The following is a 19,870-nucleotide window of genomic DNA, read 5'->3' on the forward strand; positions in this document are numbered from 1 at the left end:
GTCCTTTTCCATTGAAATACAATAGAATAGACAACACAATAGGCTAGAATAGACAAACTAGAACACAATAGACAGAATAGAATGTACTGTTTCAGTTGGAAGGGACATACAACAATTCAGAGCTGACTCTCTTGCTAAAGAAATGCTTCCTAAAGCATTGGAGGTTGAAAAAATTACGTGAAATTATGGGAAAATGTTTATGCCTATTCTGGACTAAAGATTTTTGTGAGGCACTGAGTGGCAGCAGGTCCATCCCAAACAGGCTATGGACAGATCAGGTGAAGAAGCAAATAAGCTGTGATGGACTGGGGAAACAGAGGGCTGAGATGGCTTGGATTTGCTTGAGATTGTGAAACTCTGTTGGCTCTCATCCACACTGCTCAGGTAAATAATTTTATGTATGGTTATTTTATAGGAAATCTTGTTGGACTCTCCCAGTCTCCATGATGCTTACAACGTCCACATAAAAGCTGCATGAAACCCTTCCAAGGCTGGAAGTACAAGGAAATACTGCAGGAGCCTGTCTCATCCCCAGACTTCCCCTCCTAAACCCTGTGGGTAAGCATTGTTTCGAGGGGTACCCTGGGTTTGAGAAGAGGAGGGAAGTGAGAAATATTTCAAGAGCTGAATTGCATGTGGTTCTGAAATTGAATTGTTAATTAATGTACAGTCCATGGCCTGTCTGCCAGTTATCAGTCTGTCAGGCACAAAAAGTTTATAAGTTACTAAATATATGCATGTATCACTCCGAGGCGTTCAGCCAGGGTACATCTCCCACACCTGCAGCCAGGAGTGGCCAGGAGCACATTGATGATGACCCTCAATTTCCACTTAAATGTTGTCAGAGCAGGGAAAGAAAAAAACAACCAGCACAATGGAAAAGGAAAAACATGAATATTTTTGTTTTCCTGCATTCCTAGTGCTTTCCTGCTCTTCCTCCACAGCTGCCAGCCAGCAGTGGGGAAGGACAGCATGTCATTTTTTTCCTGAAATGTGCTGTTTGGACTTAAAGCATTGTGTGGCTGTGCTGGTGCTCGCCTCCTTTTTCTCTTGCATACAGTGATAGAAGCACAGAAGGTGCTGGCTTCAGTAGTGAGTAAATGTAGAGATTAATGACCCGTGATCCACACTATCAAATACACCAATCTGATGGGCCACTGGCTTGTTATGGTCTGTCCCAGACCAGTGAGACCAGGTAGCCCAAAGAACACCAAAAGAAGGGGCAACAGCTTTGGGTGGCTGTCCTCCCTCATGGCAGAGCAGGCATCTATATTCCTTCCCTTCTCTCAGTCTGATCTGGGCAAAGTGATGTGCTGCACAGTGCCAAGAAAGCAGATCAGCAAAGCTGCTGTGAGATCAAAGTTCATCCCTTCTTCAAGGACAGTCCAGGATAGGGCTGCTTTGGTTTAACATAGAAAGGGTTTTCTGAAGAGGGTGGGAGGCAATGCACCCAGCCTGAGGAATGAGAAACTGTAGCTAGATTTAAGGAGGAATGTTTTCATGATGAGGGTGATTTAACTCTGGAATGATCCCTGAGGGGCTACAGATCCTCCATCCTTGGCATGTAAATGAATGGGGCCCTGACCTGCTCAGTCTGACTTTTAGGTGAACTCTTCTTTAAGCAGGTGACTTCACAAGGTCCCATCCCACCTTAATTATTCTGTGATTCTAGGAGTAAAAATACTGTTATTAGCGGCACAAGCCCTCAGGGTCTAGAGAAGCAAGTGTGGATGGTTTTAGAGCAAAAGATTATATTCCCAGAACATTTTCAAACAGAGGCAAGGAAACATGAAAGCACACTCCAGTGGAAGCCTTTGCCTCTCCAAATCATTTGTTTAATAGAGGTTAATGCAACACTGGGAAACTCTCCAAATAATCTGCTTAATAGAGGTTAATATAACACTGGGAAATACGTGCTTGTAGAGGTTATACCTAATTTTGTTCCTCAGCCAGATGCTCCTATGGTTTTATTTTGCTCCCTTGTCCTTCTGAGCAAATAAAAACCTAAAATGGTTAAATTTTAAAAAGTAACACGAGAATGCAGTGCTGTATTCAGTGATTTTTGATCACATTTTCCCTCATTGTGGTTCATGCTGTTGTGGTTTCCTTGTTTACTGTTTGACTCGTGTAACTTAGGTCAAGCAGCAGAAGGACACAGACTTTGCACTTCTCCAAGCTTTATGTTCTCTTGAAATCTCAATCTAATCTACAAACATGCTACCTACTAGACTCACCCATTCACTGGTAAGGAGGAGATAAGACACAAGAGAGAGCAATGTTTAGAACCAAGCTGATTTGCATCGGCTAAGGGAACAACTCCAGACTCAATGTCTCCTTGCCTCTCTCTACTTGAATAGTGTCCCGTGACATCCTCACCTTCCTGGGGACTTGTGTCCTGGGCACACACAAGGTATCTGCTGCCTCATGCAAAATCAAAGTGCATCCTAGCAGGCACAAACCAACGCGCCCAGCAGGCACAAACCACGCTCAGCCACAGCTCTTTTCTCTCTCTAACTGCTGCTTTCTGATGTCTCCCACGGTTCTCCCAGCAAGGGTGTCTCCTCTGTGTCCTGGGGGTCTGTGCCGCAGCCAGCGCTGCCCGGCTCCCCGAGCAGGACCAGCCCCGTGCGGGACCCGCCGTGCCCCCGGGCTGCCCGCACCGCACCCGCACCCGCACACGGGCTGCCCGCACACACACCCGGGCTGCCCGCACCGCACCCGGGCTACCCGCACCGCACCCGGGCTGCCCGCACACACACCCGGGCTGCCCGCACCGCACCCGGGCTGCCCGCACCGCACCCGGGCTGCCCGCACACACACCCGGGCTGCCCGCACCGCACCCGCACACGGGCTGCCCGCACCGCACACGGGCTGCCCGCACCGCACCCGGGCTGCCCGCACACACACCCGGGCTGCCCGCACCGCACCCGCACACGGGCTGCCCGCACCGCACCCGGGCTGCCCGCACACGCACCCGGGCTGCCCGCACCGCACACGGGCTGCCCGCACACGGGCTGCCCGCACACGCACCCGTGCAGCCGCTGGCAGCGGGCCCGGAGCCAGGCCACAGTGACCTCATGCTCCATCGCAGCCGGGGAGTGACTCAGGAGGAGCCTGGCCTGACACTGTCAGGCGGTGTCTGGTTCGGCACTCCCCGCACAGTTGTCCTCCCTCTCCCCCCGGCCGTGTTGGCTGGGCCCCGACAGAGGGGTCTGAGGTGTTTGCTGGCAGCAAAGGCATTGCCATAAGGGATGCGGTCTGTGGAGAGCAGAGACAGGAGAGCGATGGGAGGAAAGATCCCTGGTGTGTGCAGAGCTGCCACGTGTGGGGGTCATAAATTGTCCCTGCCTGTGTGTAATGAGCCCTGAGCCCAGTGCCGAGCAGAGCAGGGTACAGAGTGTGTTTGACGTGGGCTGATGGGCTCCTGAGAGCCATTTCTAGCAGGCAGGGTGGCTGTCCTCCCACCCAGAAGTGACACAGCTCTGACACAAGGGACCTGAGTCAGTTCCTGTCCCTGCCATGGGCTCCTGTAGGACTCAGAGCAATTCATGTGTGTGCCTGTGGTGGTCAAGGGTGCATTATCCTGTCTAGGAGGTGACCAGAGAGGCTGTTCTGAGTCTCCAGGGCTTGCCCCATGTCTCCCAGGCTCAGCCATTGCTGACATGCTCCTGTACTGTTCTCTCCAGCACCTCTCCATGGTTTGGGTACTAGCTGGCCTAGAGGGTCCCTGTGGTGCTGTGAGACCAGCTGGAGCACTCACATGCCAGGGAGGAACATTATGTAAGAGAAATGCAAGTGGTTTCCACTCTTAGTCTAAAACTGTACCCAAAGAAGCATTAAGGGAGGCCAGGACAGCAGGGACACAAGCCTGGGACCCAGGAGTGGTGGGCTGAGACAAGGGGCTGGCTGTGCCCAGGGGAGCCCAGCTAAGCACAGCACCTCGGAGCCAGTGCTGCCCTTCCTCTGCTCCCCTCCAGTGGCAAAATGCTTCACAGACCAGTAGCAAGGAGAGCAAAATCTCAGGGTGCCAGGCCACAGCTAAGGGCTCTTTCCAGGGAAGTGCTGAGATCACTGGACATGTAGCTACCATATTTCTGTAGGAAATTTCTGAGGGGAAACCACTGGCAGTGCAGGGATGGGGACAGGGCTGAGAACATGCAGCTAAGGCAGATCTCACTCTTCCAGCCACTGGAGTGGAAGGGTTAAACCCTGGTCCTGACCCCCACCTCCCCTTCTGGGCAGCAGAGCCAGTTGGTGACAAGAGGCTGATGCTGATGAGGGAGCATGTGAAGCCGGAGCTGTGAATGGGGCTTTATCCCAGAAGGGACCTGCCTCTGCTCTGTCCCTGCCCTGCTGCCAGCACCAGCTGCAGGCAGAGTCCTTCAGGCAGCAATGTGCCAGCAGCCTCTGAGCAGGGCACACGGCACTGGGGAGGCAGGAGACTCGAACTTGGGGCAGGCTGGGGTTCCCCCACAGCACACAGAGGTCTCCCACGAAGACATGCAGCTGAAGCACACAGGGCTCCTGTGAGGGAAGCACAGCAAGGTCTGCAGGCCAGCCTGAGCAACCAAGGCCCAGGGTTTGGCACAGGATTATTTGGTACAGGGGAGCAGGGTCTCTGGTTAATGATATCTTCTCTTCTTGACTTTTTCAGATGAAAGACACGGGAAAGGAAGGAGACAGCCCTGGCAGTTCCCCTGTGGTGCTGTTCTGGGAATGCTCCATCATGTTTCACAGGCCTGCCTCAGTGGTGGGCTCAACCCCAGCATGTGGACCATAGCTCCCCAGGTGGCACCACTGCAAAAGGAAATTCCATCAGGATCTAAAGAATGAGACCGAGACATCACTGCTGGAGAAATGCAGCTGCCTTCACCACTGCTGCTGCATTGACCCTCCATTTGCTGTGAGGGTGCAAATTCATCTGTGCCACCCCTGTGCCCTCTTCACCCAGCTGCCCACCATGCCAGAGCTGGCAGAGCTGAGCAGCCCCCGCACCCCTGCGGATGTGGACCACATCCAGAGGAATATCTTGGAAGAGCATGTGGAGCTCTGGTGGTTCCAGGACCCCAAGAAGTCCATCCTGTGCTATGGGATGGCCGTGGTGCTGATCCTGGCCTGCGGGATTGGGGGCATCATCCTGCTGTACAGCACCAGCAGCCGGTCCGGAGAGTGGCGGCTCGCCGTGGGCACCACACTCTGCCTGCTGGCCCTGCTCGTGCTGCTGAAGCAGCTGCTGAGCTCTGCAATCCAGGACATGAACTGCATCCGCAGCCGGGATCAGATCGAGCTCCTCAAGAGCGGAGGCTTCTCGGACTGCCTGGTGCTGCTGCTGAGCGCCCTGGTGCTGCTGGTCTGCGGGGTGGTGCTCACCATCCTCTCCACCACCACCATGCAGCTCAGCCCCGCACGGCCGCTGGCCAGCATGTTCACCAGCGGGGTCATCCTCCTGACTGCCGGCAGTGCCATCCTCCTCTGCCTGCTGCTGTACCTGCTGTGCACCTCCTGCCGCCGGGCGGCTCCCCGGAGCCTGGAGGCCGGCGACATCCGCGTCTTCACCATCTCCGGCCGCCTCGCTGGAAACAGGCGGCTCCCCCCCACCTCCAGCATGGCCAACCTGATCTGACCCAGGACACCTCTGTGTGAGCCTTAGTGGATACAACCTGTCAGTGATGGCCTTTCCCCGAGGAAGGGCGAGAGCTGCAGTGTGCCCTGTGTTTCTGGTGGAGATGACTGGCATTTGCTTTGCCCCAGGCTGGTGGCACAGCACAGACTCAGGGCACGTGGATGGGCTCTGACCTGGCTGGCATTTTATTTCCACAAAGCCTCCTGTGTCAGCTGCTGCCTGCCTGGCTGTGACCATGTTACAGAGTGAAGGTGAGCCTGTCCTGTACCCCTGGGAACCCCAGTACTTGTTTGGTTCCTGCAGTTCCTGGAACTGTGTCATACACTCTCCTGGCAGGAGAGGCTGTAATTGTGGGTGGTATAAAACCAACCTGTGCTCTGGGCAGAGCCTCCAGCTCTTGAGTGAAGTAGAGCCTCTAGCAGCTGGTGAATGGCAGGAGAAACTTTGCGTGTCAGCAGGCACGAGGGAGCCTGGTGGGAGGTATGGCTGCAGGGGCTGCTCCCAAAAGTCACCGGTGTCTGTGGGAGTGAGTGTGGGATTTGCATAGGATTGTGTGTGCCAGAGCCACAGCATGGCTGGACCTCACATGAAATGCTGTTTGTGTTTGCAATGCCAGGATCTGTTCTAGTGTTACATTTCTGCAGCCCACCATCGCCTGTGGTTTATCAAAGGGGTGATCAAGCCATGTTGGTGTCAAGGCCCTGATGGGCTATCTGTACTGGACTCAGTGTTGGGGCTGTGTTATCATGCCAGGATGCTCCTGGCATGAGCCGCATGAGCCACAAACAGCAAGGTGCAGTTGCTGGGAGATGGTGATGAGATGCCCAAATCCTGGGGCTGAGGCTGCCCTTTGCAGAAGCTGTGCCAGGGGAGAGCGCTGTGCCCTCCCACAGGAGTTTCCCAGGCAGAGGCAGGAGCCCAGCAGCCCATCCCAGTCCCTGCTTGTTTCCATGCTGTTTCTGTCTCCCAAGTGCTGCAGCTGCTGCAGGGCAGAAAAGTTCCTCTACTGTCACTTGGGCCTTACCTGGAGTTTTTTTGGTGTTTTATCTTTACAAGGTGTCTTGTTTTATCACCAAGGTCTCTCTACCAGAGGCAGACTAACAATTCACCCCAGGAACTTTTCCTGTGACTTAAGTCTAATTTACCTGACAAAATTCTCACTTCCCTCATAGACTCACTAAACATTTCACTGCCCTTTCCATAGAAATAGATCCCAACCTCCTGCTGGAGATGCTCCTGCATGACCTTCTCTTCCTCTGAGCCAGTTGGTCAGAGCATGGTGCTAATAACACCAAGGTCATGGGTTTGAACCCCACGTGGGCCATTTTCTTCAGAGCTGGACTCTGTGATCCTTCTGGACCCCTTCCAGCTCAGACTGTTCTGTGATTCTTCATCTTGTCTGCTCCCATCTTTCCTTCACCTGAGTTGCTCTGCTCCAGATGTTGGTTTTGCTCATTATTTGCCAAGTGTCCTCTGCAATGGAAAAAGACTGAGCTATTGTTTTTGGTGCCTGATAGCAAAATCATTTGGAAGAGGATGGTAGCTGATTCCCTTGCTAATAGCACAAATCACTGTCCATGTTACACCTGGAGGCAGTGTCAGAGCTTACCATCAGCTGGTCACTGAGGGCTTCACCCCTTCACAGCTCCAGACCAACCATTCCCAATGCAGTGAGATCTCATGAAACCACATCTGTATTCACCTTCTCTTGCTGACTTTCCTCTGCTTGAAGCCTTGGATTGTTTTCCCCAATGTAAAGGTACATAATTTGAGCTTTTCTCTCTGTATCTCTGTTATTTCTACATTTTCCTCTGCCACTTTCACATCATCTGTAGATTTTATTAAACTGCTGTTTCCTCTTCTCTCTGCATCTCCTCCCTTAATCTGCCCAGGAGCTCAAAAGGTGGTGGTGAGCTCAGATCCTCCTGTGCTAAATCTCTTGAAAGCTGAGCTGTTCTTCCCCTCTAGGCTGTTTGGCCTCAGGTCCACCAGGGACCCCTGTGCTTACACAGGAGGGGATAGGCCAGAGCTGAATGGTCTTGCACCACCATCACCATTACTGCTGCTCTGCAGGCTTTTGTCAATGCATGTGCAGTTATGCCTGGCTGCACCCCCTCTGCCAGCACCAGAGGTCCAGCAGTGACTGCCAGCTCCAGCAGCCTGCACGTGCTGGCAGGCCACAGCTGCCTGCACACCAGCTGTTTTGCACATCTGGGCATTTCTGTGAAGAGGCGTGACTGTGCCCAGCTCGCAGCTCCGTGCTGCCTGCGTGTCAATGTGAATCCTGTTCCCTCCGCAGCCCCTTCAAAACGTGCCCCAGGTGCCTGTGACTTGTGCCAGGAAAGGGTGATTGACTGTGGGCCAGCAACCCAAGGAGATAATGGCTAAGAACAGGCTGTGCCTGAAGATGGTGGCTGGCTGTCCAGCTGCCCAGAGGGACAGCCTGTGCTGCCCAATCACTGACTCCCCTCTGCAGCACAGGTGTGGTTTGGTTTTGGTTCCTGCGTTGTGTGTGGACATACATAATAAAGTGTTACAGAAGTTGATTGTGTTGAAGGCTGATACTTGAGTGCAGGCCTCTCTGCAGAGCAGAGCTGGCCTCAGCCCAGGGCAGTAATCACAACAGCCCAGGGTCCCTCGTGTGGCTGTGGTTTTGGATCACCAGCTAGTGTGGCAATGCCACCACAGCCCCAAAAATGCATGTACTTCTTTCACGATACACAATTCCCACCTCCAGATCCATATTAATCTCTCTGCTTAAGAACCCAGATGTATCCCCTTACCACTGCTCTGTGAACCTGAGACCTCACTATGCCCCTGAAAGATGCTCACATGGAGCACACAAAGCCTCTGAATATGTCAGTGCAGGCTAGCTTGTTTACAGAGCAGCTGTTTCACCCTGTGGCAGGGCTGAGCCTCGCACGTGGAACCAGTCTGCCTGCATACCTGCTCCTGCTCCCAGCCAGCCAGCCTCAGCCAGGCCCTCATGGCAGCTTCCTGGGTGGACCCCTGGAGAAGGATCCTCCTTTTCATGCTCTGACCCTTTGTATTCCCAGCTCTGCATGCCAGATGTATTTTCCCCCAAACATGAGTTGCCAGGTTCCTGCTCACTTGCACTGCAGCTGCCTGAGGGCACACACACACACACAAAAAAAAACCTGCCATGTCTGCTTGGCTAAAAAATAAATGAGTGGACTTATGAGCAGGGTCAAAGTAAACAAGCCATCCAATGCTGAGGGACTGGTGAGTAAGATCCTGGACAAATAAGCCCGGGTGCTTGTATTTTTAACTTCTTTTAAGACATCACTGAGACTAAAAAGAAAAGACTGCATCAAGCATGAATTCACGTGATTGAAAAGCATGTTGAAAAGCCCAGAAAATACCCTCCAAAAGATAACTGAAATGCTTTTTCCCAGCCCTCAAATTTAAATCTCTAACCCAAAAGATATTAGAAATTTCCAAAAATACAGTGTATATTGTATTTTCATAGGTAGCTGATGACCCCAAAAGGCAAATTATGAGACAGTAACTGAAAAAGTAAAGCTCACTTTAGAAATATGGTATTTAAGAGCAAAAGCTGGCTGACCACTGAAAGAAGCCAACAGGTTTTCATCCTGCTAAGGCTTCAAGTGGCACATTTGCTTTCTACCCTGTCTCATCCATCCAATACCTGACCCATTTTTCCCCTTTGGTTTGCATTCTCTGAGGTGTATTATTTACCTTTTTTATAAACTAAATGTTTTAATGAATGGAGAAATAGAACGACAGTTAGCAGTGAAACAGAGGTTTAAAGGAGGTGGGGAATTAGCTGTGTGGCAGAGCTTTGAGAAATGCTGTCCTGTGTTATCTCATGCTCTGGAGCATGATGGGAAATCTTCCCAATCAGTTGGTACCAGCCTTATGAATCACTTACTAAAGGTGAATGCCACTCCTGCTCCCTGCTTTTAACTCCAGAGTAACCCATGAAGGCACGACCAACTCCAGCAGAAATAGCTCACAGTTACCTGTGTCTCATGTGCTGTTCATCATACCACAAAGATGACAGGAATGTAAAAATTATTGCATTTGTACAACTCCACAGCTGAAGAGACACATGGAACTCTGTAATGGGTGTTGGGGGAGAGGGTCACCTCGCCCCAGTGCATGGGCCTGGCACTGCAACTAGCAGCACTAATGAGTTTGCTCAGCTCTGCAGAGCTGACAGGGGAAAGGTGTCTTTTAGCTTGTCTTCCTGGAGAGGAAAGAGAGAAAAGAAAGAAGGGCTGTGGCTGAAGAGACATGCACAGAAACCCTGTGATGGTGCACTAGGGCCTACACCAGAGCAGGTGAAATATTTGTTTGGACAAGAGCACTCACTGTGCCACAGATGTGGTCTTTCATTGCCACAGTTAGAGCAATGTATTTATGGTCCTTGAAAGCACATGCAAAAAAAGCTGCACCCCAGCTGTGGGGCTGGGAGTCTCCTCCCAGCACTGCCACTGGGAGAGTCCCACCAAACTACTGCAGGCAGAGGGAGGGCTAAATCATTCTTTAATCACACCTCAGAGTGACAATGCATTGAGGGACAGAGCAGGGCTGATTCTGGCGCCATGGGGCAGTGGGGCCAGGACCCCATGGCAGCACCAGGGCAGGCTCCTCTTCCCAGTTCACCTGGCTTCCCAGGCACAACAGGCACCACCTCCTTCATCTTCAGCATCTGAGCAAGGCTGGGAAAGCAGCACCTGGTTTGGTGTCCCTGTGACAGTGCAGCCTAGTGGTGTCATGCTGGGACACTCTTCGACCAGCTGCCTTCAGCCTCCATCATCATTCCTAGCCCATCCCTCCCTCCCCTCCTCCCTGCTCCCTTCCTCCAGCCCCAAACATGTGGGGTCCAAAGCCAAGGACTGGTAGGAAAGGGGTGGAGCCAGGGAGACAGCAAGAGGCCACAGCAGTGGTGGCTGAGCTGTAAGCTTGTAAGCTCAGATGGAGCGATGCAACTCCCGCTCCTCTTTTGTTGGCAGCTGCTCACTGGGCTGGATGTAGTTGTCCTCGATGAAGCCATCATCATCCTCAGCTTGTAGGTCAGCAGCATCAGTTATGGAATGGCTCCCACAGGAGCCCCTGTCCCAGCTGCTGCTATCCTCCATGGGGCTGCGTCCGATGGAGCTGATTTCAGGCAGCGGCCGGTGGCGGTAGCTGGCGAAGTTCTTGTGGGCAAGCTTGCACTTGGCAGCCAGTGCAATCAGGATGGAGATGCCAATCGCTGTCACCAGGAATCCCACCAGGTATGGCCAGCTCCTTCCCCCCTTCCCAGCAGGCAGTGCAGTGCCTGTGACACAGGAAAGGCACATGGTCAGCCTGTAACACACCCAGGGGGTGTGAACACTGGGGGCAAAACTGCCTGACAGCTGGCTGGTACTGCTGCCTATCACTGTGGAGTCTGTGCTCCATGTGGCTTCGTGGCACCCGTTAACTTTCCTGTCACAAAGCCAGCAAACACCTCCAGGAGTTGGCCACCCTCCCACCAAGCCACTGCACGAGCGTGGCCCAGCAGCCTGAGCCTCTGGGACTGTGGGGCAGAGCGGGGGGTCTCCACCTACAGCCCCACCCAGTATGACAGAGGACAGGAAGGTGCTAGACCCTATGGACACCTCTGAATCTGCACAACTTACTGTTGTTCTCAGTCACTGTGATATTCTGTGGTGTGGTGAGCTCACGAGCAAACCGCTGCTTAACCTGGCAGCCCAGGTCCTGAGAATCCAGAGCTGCGATCTCCTGGCCCCTCAGCTCTGGGGGGGACACGCAGGTCACCTGCACAGCTGGGAGACAAATGGGCTAAGGTGAGATGGGGGTCTGCACCCATCCCCTCTCCAGTTTAGAGAAGATGATCCCCTCTTGCTCCTGGGTTGATGGGTTGCATTGCAAGGTGCTCCTGGCTCTGCCTTACAGATTCGCTGACCCTCAGCATATTGTAGGAAACAACCAAAGGAGAAAATCCCCTGACCAAGGAACCGTGTGTGACTCTGATTAGCAGCTCCTTTAAACTGGATACAGACAAATTCATGGATACCCACAGAAACCCCACTGCTCTTACTTGGAGCTGAGCTCAAATGGTTGGAGCCTGACCTGGCTCCAGAGAGGGAGCTGCCAACTCCTCAACAATGAAAATGTGGTCACTTCACAAAGTCACATAAAGATGGATTTAAAGGCCAAAGTGTACACACAACCCATTTCACAGAAGAGTAGCCAAATTATTCTTCTGACATTCTTAGAAATCCTTGGTATCCTGTGTAACTGCAAGCAAGGAACAGACACATCACATTTCAGTTTGCTGTCCCTCAGCAGGGTAGGACAGAGAGCCATCTCAGACCTTGTCCAGGGATTGAAGCAAATGGATCAAGCAAGACTCCTGCACTCAGGGTTCTGCATGCCTGACACACTCCCTGCCACCCATGCCCTCCACTCACCTCGCCTGCGCCGCAGCCACTGCTGCAGAGTGTGCGCGCTGCAGTCGCAGGCCCAGGGGTTCCCTTCCAGATGGACTTGTGGGACCATCTCCAACAGCTGCAGGCTCCAAGGGTCCACAGAGACCAGCGCATTGTGCTGCAGGTCCAGGTGGAAAAGAGCCTTCAGCGGCAAAAGGAAAGGGACATCAAGCTCTTGCAAGCTGTTGTTTCTTAGAAGCAGGGTGTGCAAGTTTCCCAGGCCCTTGAAAGTGTCCTCATGAATGTGGGTGATGCTGCAGCTGCTCAGGTCCAGCAGACGCAGCGCCCCGAGGTTGGAGAAGACTGCTGGGCTCAGCATGAGCTTGGCATTGCTGGAGAGGTTGAGAGACTGCAGGGAAGGGAAGTGCTTCAAGAGAGTCCTGTGATGGGGCATGACCAAGGAGTTGAAGGAGAGGTCCAAACTGCTGATGTTTCTTGGAAGGGAACTTGGAGCGTGCTGAAGGTTCTTCCCACTGCAGTTGGCCCACCCCTGGGAAAAGAGCTACTGTTGAGATGGGCTATCCATGATGGGGAGTGTCTCCATAGAGAGACTGCTCAAAGGTTCAAACGTCTTAATTACTCTTGCAGAGTTTAAAAAAGCAAAGACCCACACATGTTTAAAAAACACATGAGCTATCAGACTGGAGTGGGCCTAGATAAATGGAGAAAGATGAGCAGGACAGCCCAGGACTGAGAGCAGCTGACTGAAACAGTAAAGAAGGAGCATGCAGGGCTGGAGGAAAAACCCAAATGGATGAGTGAAAAGGCAGCAGGTTGTCACCTCCCTGTCCTTCCATAGAGGGCAGTTGTCATACAGGGTCAGTTTGCAGAGGGCCTTCCTTTTCCTCCCCTGGATCCCCACCTCCAGCCCCCTGGGAGCTCTTGTGTGACACAGGGGCATCCTCCCAGGTGGAGCAGGGAAGCAGGCAAGCCTTGCCTGTTGCAAGGGCAGGCAGGAAGCTGACCAGGCTGCAGAGCTATAGGCACCTGTACCAGTCACCTGTGCCTGGAGCAGCTCCCTGGGGCCTGTGCAGGACAATGCACCAATGCTTCCATCTATGCCACCTTCCTGAGGATACACAGTAGGTAGCTGTGGCTTACTGCTGGCTGGCTGTGTCAGTATCAGGAAACCTGAGGCCAAGGACCATTCACTGTCCCAAAAGACCAGCAGAGCAGGATGGAAGGATGTCAACCCACATGGATGGATTTATTTTTTCCCAGTAAAACAGGGTGCCCCAACTCAAATAGTTCTGGGGAGCAATCCGCAGCATGGGTTACTCTTTCCTGGGCTTTTAGTGGGAGGGGGTCAAGTATCCACACTGAAGCTGCCAGAGTGCAGGTCAGCAATTTAAGTTTGGTTTGGCAGGCACAAGCTCCTGCTAAGTACTGTGTTTGGACCTTGCAAGCAGAGATGCTGTGATTTAAGTCTACTGTGGTCCATAGTCCTGGGTTTCTGTGTTGGCTACATTCCAGCTAGCTGAGCTTTCAGTTTCCTTCACCTGTCTTTTCATCCTCCTAAATCTCCTATCAGACCCTGCTGTTCCTGCTTGGTAGAGGAACAGATATGCCCTTAAAAACCTCAGGTGCTGAGGACTGGGTTATAATTGGGCCCAGCCTCAGGGGCACCACACAGGCCCTGTTTCCAGCTCAAACACAGCTGGGCTCAGGGAGGCTTTGGAAAACAGTGCAAACTTTTGAGTGGAATAACTGAGAGCTCAGTGGAAAGGTCAGTGGCCCCTGACAGCCACTTTCCTTCATTCTCTCAGCTCCTGCCTGATGCAGCCAAGCTGCTGGCTGCAGTGCTTGTCCCAGTGGCTTAGCAGTGTTTCCTGCTCCTTGCCGGGTGTTTAGGGATCCTGCCCCCATGCTTGCCAATCACCCTGGCTCCAGTCACTGCATCACCATGCATTGGGGAAGGGAATGAGGGGTTGGGACCTCCTCAGGGATGTGACTCATGGCTGCTTGCCATGCACCCCTTATGGGCAGCTGTGTTACACCTGCAGCCAAGAGACCCCCACAGTCAGAAATGCTGTGACTCAGACAATGCTCTCCCAGGCCGTGCTCTGTGAACAGGCTGGATAACATGACACGTTCAGCCCAAGGCTGGGAGCAGGACAGCCGGGCTCTGGGCATGAGCAAACCACCCCTGTGGCTGGTGGCCACTGGCACGGCACATCTCCCAATTAACTCTGCTGCCTCCCGTGGGTTTTCATCACTCGTCTTCTCTTGAGCCGTGCAGAGCAGGAGCTGCCTGCCAGGCCCCGCTGCCCGTGACACCCCAGCTGTCCTGCAGGCCCAGGAGCCGGCCCTGCCCACCCCCAGTGCTGCCCGCGCCGCAGCCCCCACGGCCCCCCTACCTGGTGGTCAAGGCTGCAGGGGTGTCCCATCACCACTGACCAGGCGCAGAGGAGGCTGCAGACCCAGCAGAGCAGGCAGGTAGGAGCCATTTGGCTCCAGGAAACTTCCGGCCAGAAAAACAAGTCTCGGGGAAAGCTGGGAAGCCGGCAGAGCCGGCCCTGCCGGGCGAGGTGTGGCCGCGGCCGCACGGTTCTGGGCCGCCACCGAGTCCTCACAGGCCGGCCCCGCACTCAGCAGCGCCCGGGACCCGGCCTGGCTGCCGCCCCGGCCCCGCTGCGCCGCGGCCCCGCTCCTCCCGAGCCGGTGAAAGGTGGCGGTGCCAGTTACACATTAACAGCCGCGCCCCATCACCTCCCAGCCGTGTGGCCGCCCGTGATCGCTGAGCAGGACTGCCGGCTGCGCTGTGGGTGCCGTGGGGGCTGCCGAGGTGGCAGCAGGACCCTGGGAGGGCTGGGGAGCCTCCAGAGGGAGGAGGGGGCACGGCTGTGGCATCTGCCCTGAGACGCTGCACTGGAGGAGAGCAGCCTGAGCCTGGTCCAGATGTTGGTCCACACACCTGGGACAGGGGCACACAGCCAGCCCCGTCGGGGGAAGCTGGGGCTGAGGCAGCAGGAAAGTATCCTACAGGAAAACAAAGGTCTTGCTGGAATTCCAGCAGAAAGGTGTTTAAAGCATGCAGCAAACTGGCAGGTCTCTGGGGCCAGCAGCAGCAGCTCAGTGAACAGCACCTGTTCATGAAGGTCCCAGAGGACGGGAGTGCCCCACCACCTTCGGCACCCCCCATGCAGACCTGCCACTTAACAGTAGTTCTCCCTTCCAATCCTGCCATGGAGTCAGTGACAGTCTGAGAAATCACATCAAAGCAGCATCTCATGGGTGTTTGCTGGCACGCCAGACCTGCTGCTGTGCCCGCAGGTGATGGGGCAGGTGAGTGGGCAAGGCTGGCAGAGCCACAGGCCAGGCAGGGAAAGTGCTGGCTGCACCTGCTCCTGGCTTTGCCTCTGAAGCAGGGGGAGCCTCAAACTCTCTTCCCTGTTCCCCATTCCCTGGTCCCATGCCTGCTCATCGACAGGAAGCCGATTGCCAGCAAGAATACTTCGGAACTGTCAGCAGCTGGGACAGGATGGCCCCTCCTCCCCCAGCTGCCAAAGGGCCCCTCCACAGCCGCACATCCACCCTTTCCTCAGGGAAAGGGCTTCCCAGCAGCCTGTCCTTCATCCTGTGGGCATGTGCTGGATGCTAAGGCAGCAGGCAGCTCCTGCTTCCCAGCTGCCCAGGCGGGCTGGGGATGCTCAAATACCCCACTACCAGGATGCTCCTTTGCCTGGTGGGATGAGTCCTTAGCCCAACTTTGCAGGGCCTCCCCAGGACCCGCTGAACACATAAAACAAAACAAGTATCCAGAGAAGCAGGGCTAGAAAGTGTTGCTGAGGCAGCCCAGTCCACTGGTGGATCTGCAGGGGGGTTGCATTTCCTATCAGGAAGTGTATCTGTGCGTTATGGTTTCTGGCATGTGGTGCCATGCATTAGAATGTGCAAATGAAAACAAAAAGTGATAATTTTTTCAGTCTTTGAGGGATTTTTGTTTTTGGTTTTTGGTTTTTTTTTAGTATGTTGTGATTCAGCAAAAAAGCTGAGGATCATTAAATCAGCAGATATTCAGGTGCTTGGAGTGTCCTATGGATTGGGCAACTGGAGCTTTCCATGTGGCCGGAGAGCAAGTGTGGAGAGCTGCTTCGGCTGTGCTCAGCTGTGCCTATCTCTCTGGTGCCTCCCCTGGAGACAGATAAACTTAAACTGGAGCTGTAAGGTCCTAGCTGACCACAAAACTCCCCAGAAAGGTTTCCTACCCTACCTCCAGCCAAAGGAATCTGCACATATAGCTCTTATCCAGGTGCTCCTAGCAAAAAACACAAGACAACAAATCACATTGGGTCAGATTCCTCAATGGATCCCTGAGATCTCCTGGGTATGGCCTGATGCAGAGAATGACCCCATATGGCTCCAATTCCACAAAAATTCTGCATGAATAATCCCATCCTCAAATGGATCCTCCCGAAAGAGGGCATTTCACTGAATGCACTCTGACTCGGGCTCTGTGTGATGCACTCCCCCACAGCTGCCAGGGAAGCACAGAATGAGTTGCACATGTAAGCACGCAGTTCTTAACCTGACTAGCCCCTACAGCCAGCTTCATTTTCCAAGCAAATGAGGGCAGCTGCACCTGGTATCTACCTTTTTCAGATCCTCTCCCCCCTCCTGCCTGGGGTGGCCGGGCAGCTGCACTGTGGGAGCCCCTGCTCGCTGCCATCCCTTCCTCAGCATGCCATGGGCACCGCGCGGCCCCAGAGCACTCTGTAAATAGTCGGAAGCGATGAATGGATTTCCCTTTCCTCTCCATGTGTACTTTAGATTTTTGGCCGGATACAGCATGGGCCCAGGACACATCAAAACATGAGACTCACTCCCTGGCAGCTCTGGCTTTTCACATGGGAACAGTTTGATTTGTGAAGCAGTGTGAGGTTTGGTGCGTGAAGCTTATGGCGATTTCATGAGAAACACTTTTCGTTTGCCAGGCAAAGAGCCTGGAGCCTGCTGGTGGCTGGCACAGCCTCCACGCTGGGAGGGAGACACTCTGGGGCTGGGCTGTAGCAAGGCCATGCTGTGCTGTGCCCATGCCAGCACTGTGCATGGGAAAGTGCTCAGGGAAAGCCAGGCTTTCTCCTGCTTCCCCTTCCCCCCAGACATGTTTACCACAAACCACAGGGTTTTCTCCTCGGGCAGTGGCCACGCTCCCGTGTGAGCTGGGCAGCTTGCTGGCTCCCTGCCCATGCTCCCACTCAGCCCCTTTGAAGCGGGACAGTGTCCCCCCCAATGGGCCCCTTCAGGACGAGTCAAGCCCTGGCAGTGCACCCCGGAGGCCGGGCGGGCCGTGCCTCGCACCCCGGAGGCCGGGCGGGCCGTGCCTCGCACCCCGGAGGCCGGGCGGGCCGTGCCTCGCACCCCGGAGCCCGGGCGGGCCGTGCCTCGCACCCCGGAGGCCGGGCGGGCCGTGCCTCGCACCCCGGAGCCCGCGCGGGCCGTGCCTCGCACCCCGGAGCCCGCGCGGGCCGTGCCTCGCACCCCGGAGGCCGGGCGGGCCGTGCCTCGCACCCCGGCTCGTGGCGGCGGGAGGCTGAGGCGCCCCGAGGTGTGCGCGGCCTCAGCCCCGCCGCACGCCGCTCCCCGGGGGACAGCCTGTGCAGGGCTGCTCCCGACGGCTCCTGGAGTCAGGGCCGTCTCCAAACAATGGGTGGAGAGCAGGAAACGCCGCATGGGAAACAGGATTTGGCTCCGCCGCCGCCGCCAGCCACGGCCCCTTGGCCCCTTTCCTTTCCCTGCTCCAGAGAGCCCTTCCCACAGCCATCAGCCACGGGGCTGCACCGCGGGGATGGGGATGCCACTGCCCGGGCGGGCTGGGGCATGAGGCGCTCTGAACATTGGACGAAAAGCAGGGTCAGGGCACCTCCTGCCTGGGCTAGGGGCTCAGCATGGCTCAGGGAACCCTGAGCACGCAGCCCTAGCCCTGGAGGGGTGGGCGGCTGCCTTTCCCTGGAAGAGCTGCCACCAGGCAGGGGAGCCCGGGGGCCCCTTGGCCAGCAAGCCCTGCTCCTGAGCAGCTGGCTGGCCACAGAGCCAGAGAAACGGGGGCATCTCTCAGTCCGTGTCCAGGCTATGCACCACAGGAGGTGGTCCCAGCTGCCCTGGAAGTCAAGCAACAGCACGGAGAAGAGATGGGGGACATGGGCAGGGAGCAGTGGACCTGAGCTGCTGCTCACGTGGAGCTCCTAGGCAGCCACAGCCTCCAGCTCTGAGCCCCGTAGCCAGGAAATGCTGGGGATTTTCTGACCTCTGCCAGATTTGGAACAAGCTCCAAGGACATGGGACTCCAGCTTTATCTTCTACTTCTCTTCCCACATCTGGCAGGTAAATTGCTCCTTTTCATCTGACTTAAGTGAGCAGCCCCTGCCTCAGGGTGGCTTGGTGGGAAGAGGCAGCTGTGGAAGCTCAGTGGCGCCATCGGAGCAGGGTTGGGAGGGAGGAAATGTCCCTTTGTGATCAGCCATTTGGAGCTCTCAGAGGCCCTTGGCTGTCTCTCTCTGACATGGGAGGAGAGGCACCCCAAGACCCCCATTCTGATACATGCTTGGCTCATGCTGGGGAGCTGATCCAGCTGGGGTCTCCAAAAGGAGAGCAGAAATGTGGACTGTGTCATCCCAATGTGTCTGCAATGCACCTTGCTTTGCCTTGGCTGTGCCTTCTGGGCTGGGGGTGGCAAAAATGTCCTAGAAAGGGGGGGACATCTGGGTGACAGGATCTGGCCCCGAGGCAGGGCTGGTGTGGCCATGCTCTTGCCCAGCTGTGATGTGCTCTTGTGCTCCCTCACCCCAGGGGCCATCCTGGACATCACCCTGGTTGCCAACGTGCAGAGCCTGTCCCACTCCGACTTCTTCCTCTCCTGCGTCGTGGGGGAGCACGACGTGAGCTACCTGCGGATCGAGCGGGAGAACAAGATCGTGATGACTCACCCCAAAATGGGCTTCCAAAACTACCACAACCGCAGCAACCAAGTCCAGGCCAGGGGCTTCTCCAAGGCTGACCTGGTGGGGATCCTCTACTGCCTGGGGCGCACCCCAACCGAGCAGGCCCAGGTGGTCTATGTGCACAACAGCCACAATGGTGAGTGCCTTCTGGGGGCAGCAGGAGGCCCCTGCCTGCCAGTCGGGTGCACAGGGGACCTGCCTGCCCTGTGCTTCACAATCCCAGCACCAGGCAGGGGGGTGGGGGGACAGTGGTGAGCCATAAGCTATGTTTAGGGTCCACCAGCCCTGGTGGTGGGGAGATGGAAGGGAGGTGGAAGGGATGTTCAGCTAGAAGAGCATGGTCGAGCCCCGTAGAGGAGCAATCTGTATTTTTAATGGGGCTTGGGAGAAGGACAAGGTCCAAGAGGAAGTTGAGTGCCCTTGGAGGAGGTTGTGGGGTCTGGAAATCATTAACTAGAGCAAGGGGTAGCCCTTCGGAGCTGTGCTAGCCCATGCCCCCACCACAGGCTCAAGGGGAGGAGGTAGTGCTGGGACAGATCTTTGGCAGCCTCCCCAGGTGCTGGACAAACACCATCCTGGGGCAGCACATGGCCCTTCCAGCAGTGGGGCTTGCTGAGAGGCACTGCCAGACTGCACTAAGGGCAGTGCTGGGCTTGTCTCCTGCTCCTATTTTGGGCCATAAGAATCCAAAGGGCCTCCCTGGGCTGACCAGCAGCAGGGACACCACCTGGGGCCGCACACTCCTATTAGGACTGAAATTTTCTGTGATATTTGCCTCAGGATGCTTTCTTGCTCATTTTTAGAAAGTCTAGCTAAAACAGCTGTCCTTTTGCTCAGAATAA

The 19,870-nt window shown here is 55.1% G+C and overlaps 3 protein-coding genes across 6 annotated transcripts in view; 2 read left to right on the forward strand and 1 right to left on the reverse strand.

The window, feature by feature from the left end:
* Positions 1-7,485, forward strand: TMEM125 (transmembrane protein 125). 2 transcript variants are annotated; one of them, XM_077182394.1, is made up of 2 exons: positions 1-384; positions 4,655-7,485. In XM_077182394.1, the coding sequence occupies exon 2, from the start codon at positions 4,961-4,963 to the stop codon at positions 5,621-5,623; it is 663 nt and encodes a 220-aa protein (XP_077038509.1). In that variant the 5' UTR covers positions 1-384; positions 4,655-4,960; the 3' UTR covers positions 5,624-7,485. The 2 variants fall into 2 exon arrangements, with proteins under 2 accessions (XP_077038509.1, XP_077038508.1); XM_077182393.1 differs by lacking the exon at positions 1-384 and adding an exon at positions 4,332-4,545.
* The window catches only part of TIE1 (tyrosine kinase with immunoglobulin like and EGF like domains 1), a 25,005-nt gene continuing 10,917 nt past the window's right edge, over positions 5,783-19,870 (forward strand). For 2 of the 3 annotated variants that reach the window (XM_077182385.1, XM_077182387.1), the window contains exons 1-2: positions 12,771-18,411; positions 18,877-19,164. In XM_077182385.1, the coding sequence (XP_077038500.1) occupies positions 18,366-18,411; positions 18,877-19,164 (334 nt within the window). In that variant the 5' untranslated portion in view covers positions 12,771-18,365. Of the gene's footprint in view, positions 5,875-12,770; positions 18,412-18,876; positions 19,165-19,870 lie in introns of those variants that run through there. The other variant, XM_077182386.1, reaches the window with a different exon arrangement.
* Positions 10,308-12,806, reverse strand: C8H1orf210 (chromosome 8 C1orf210 homolog). The gene is made up of 3 exons (XM_077182674.1): positions 12,070-12,806; positions 11,275-11,421; positions 10,308-10,931 (listed from the first exon to the last, which is right to left on the reverse strand). Exons 1-3 carry the CDS (start codon positions 12,479-12,481, stop codon positions 10,582-10,584), a joined length of 909 nt encoding a protein of 302 aa, XP_077038789.1. The 5' UTR covers positions 12,482-12,806; the 3' UTR covers positions 10,308-10,581.

This window comes from Agelaius phoeniceus, chromosome 8 (genome assembly GCF_051311805.1).
Source record: "Agelaius phoeniceus isolate bAgePho1 chromosome 8, bAgePho1.hap1, whole genome shotgun sequence".
NCBI classification, from domain to species: Eukaryota; Metazoa; Chordata; class Aves; order Passeriformes; family Icteridae; genus Agelaius; species Agelaius phoeniceus.

What these genes read in the sequence shown, in the direction of transcription:
- TMEM125 (XM_077182394.1), top strand. Translation starts at nt 4,961, where the DNA reads ATGCCAGAGCTGGCAGAGCTGAGCAGCCCCCGCACCCCTGCGGATGTG.
- C8H1orf210 (XM_077182674.1), bottom strand. Translation starts at nt 12,481, where the DNA reads ATGCCCCATCACAGGACTCTCTTGAAGCACTTCCCTTCCCTGCAGTCT. An exon ending in GTGGCTGCGGCGCAGGCGAG is followed by an intron (nt 11,422 to 12,069) that starts GTGAGTGGAGGG and finishes TTTGTCTCCCAG; the next exon opens with CTGTGCAGGTGACCTGCGTG. An exon ending in CACAGTGACTGAGAACAACA is followed by an intron (nt 10,932 to 11,274) that starts GTAAGTTGTGCA and finishes CCTGTGTCACAG; the next exon opens with GCACTGCACTGCCTGCTGGG.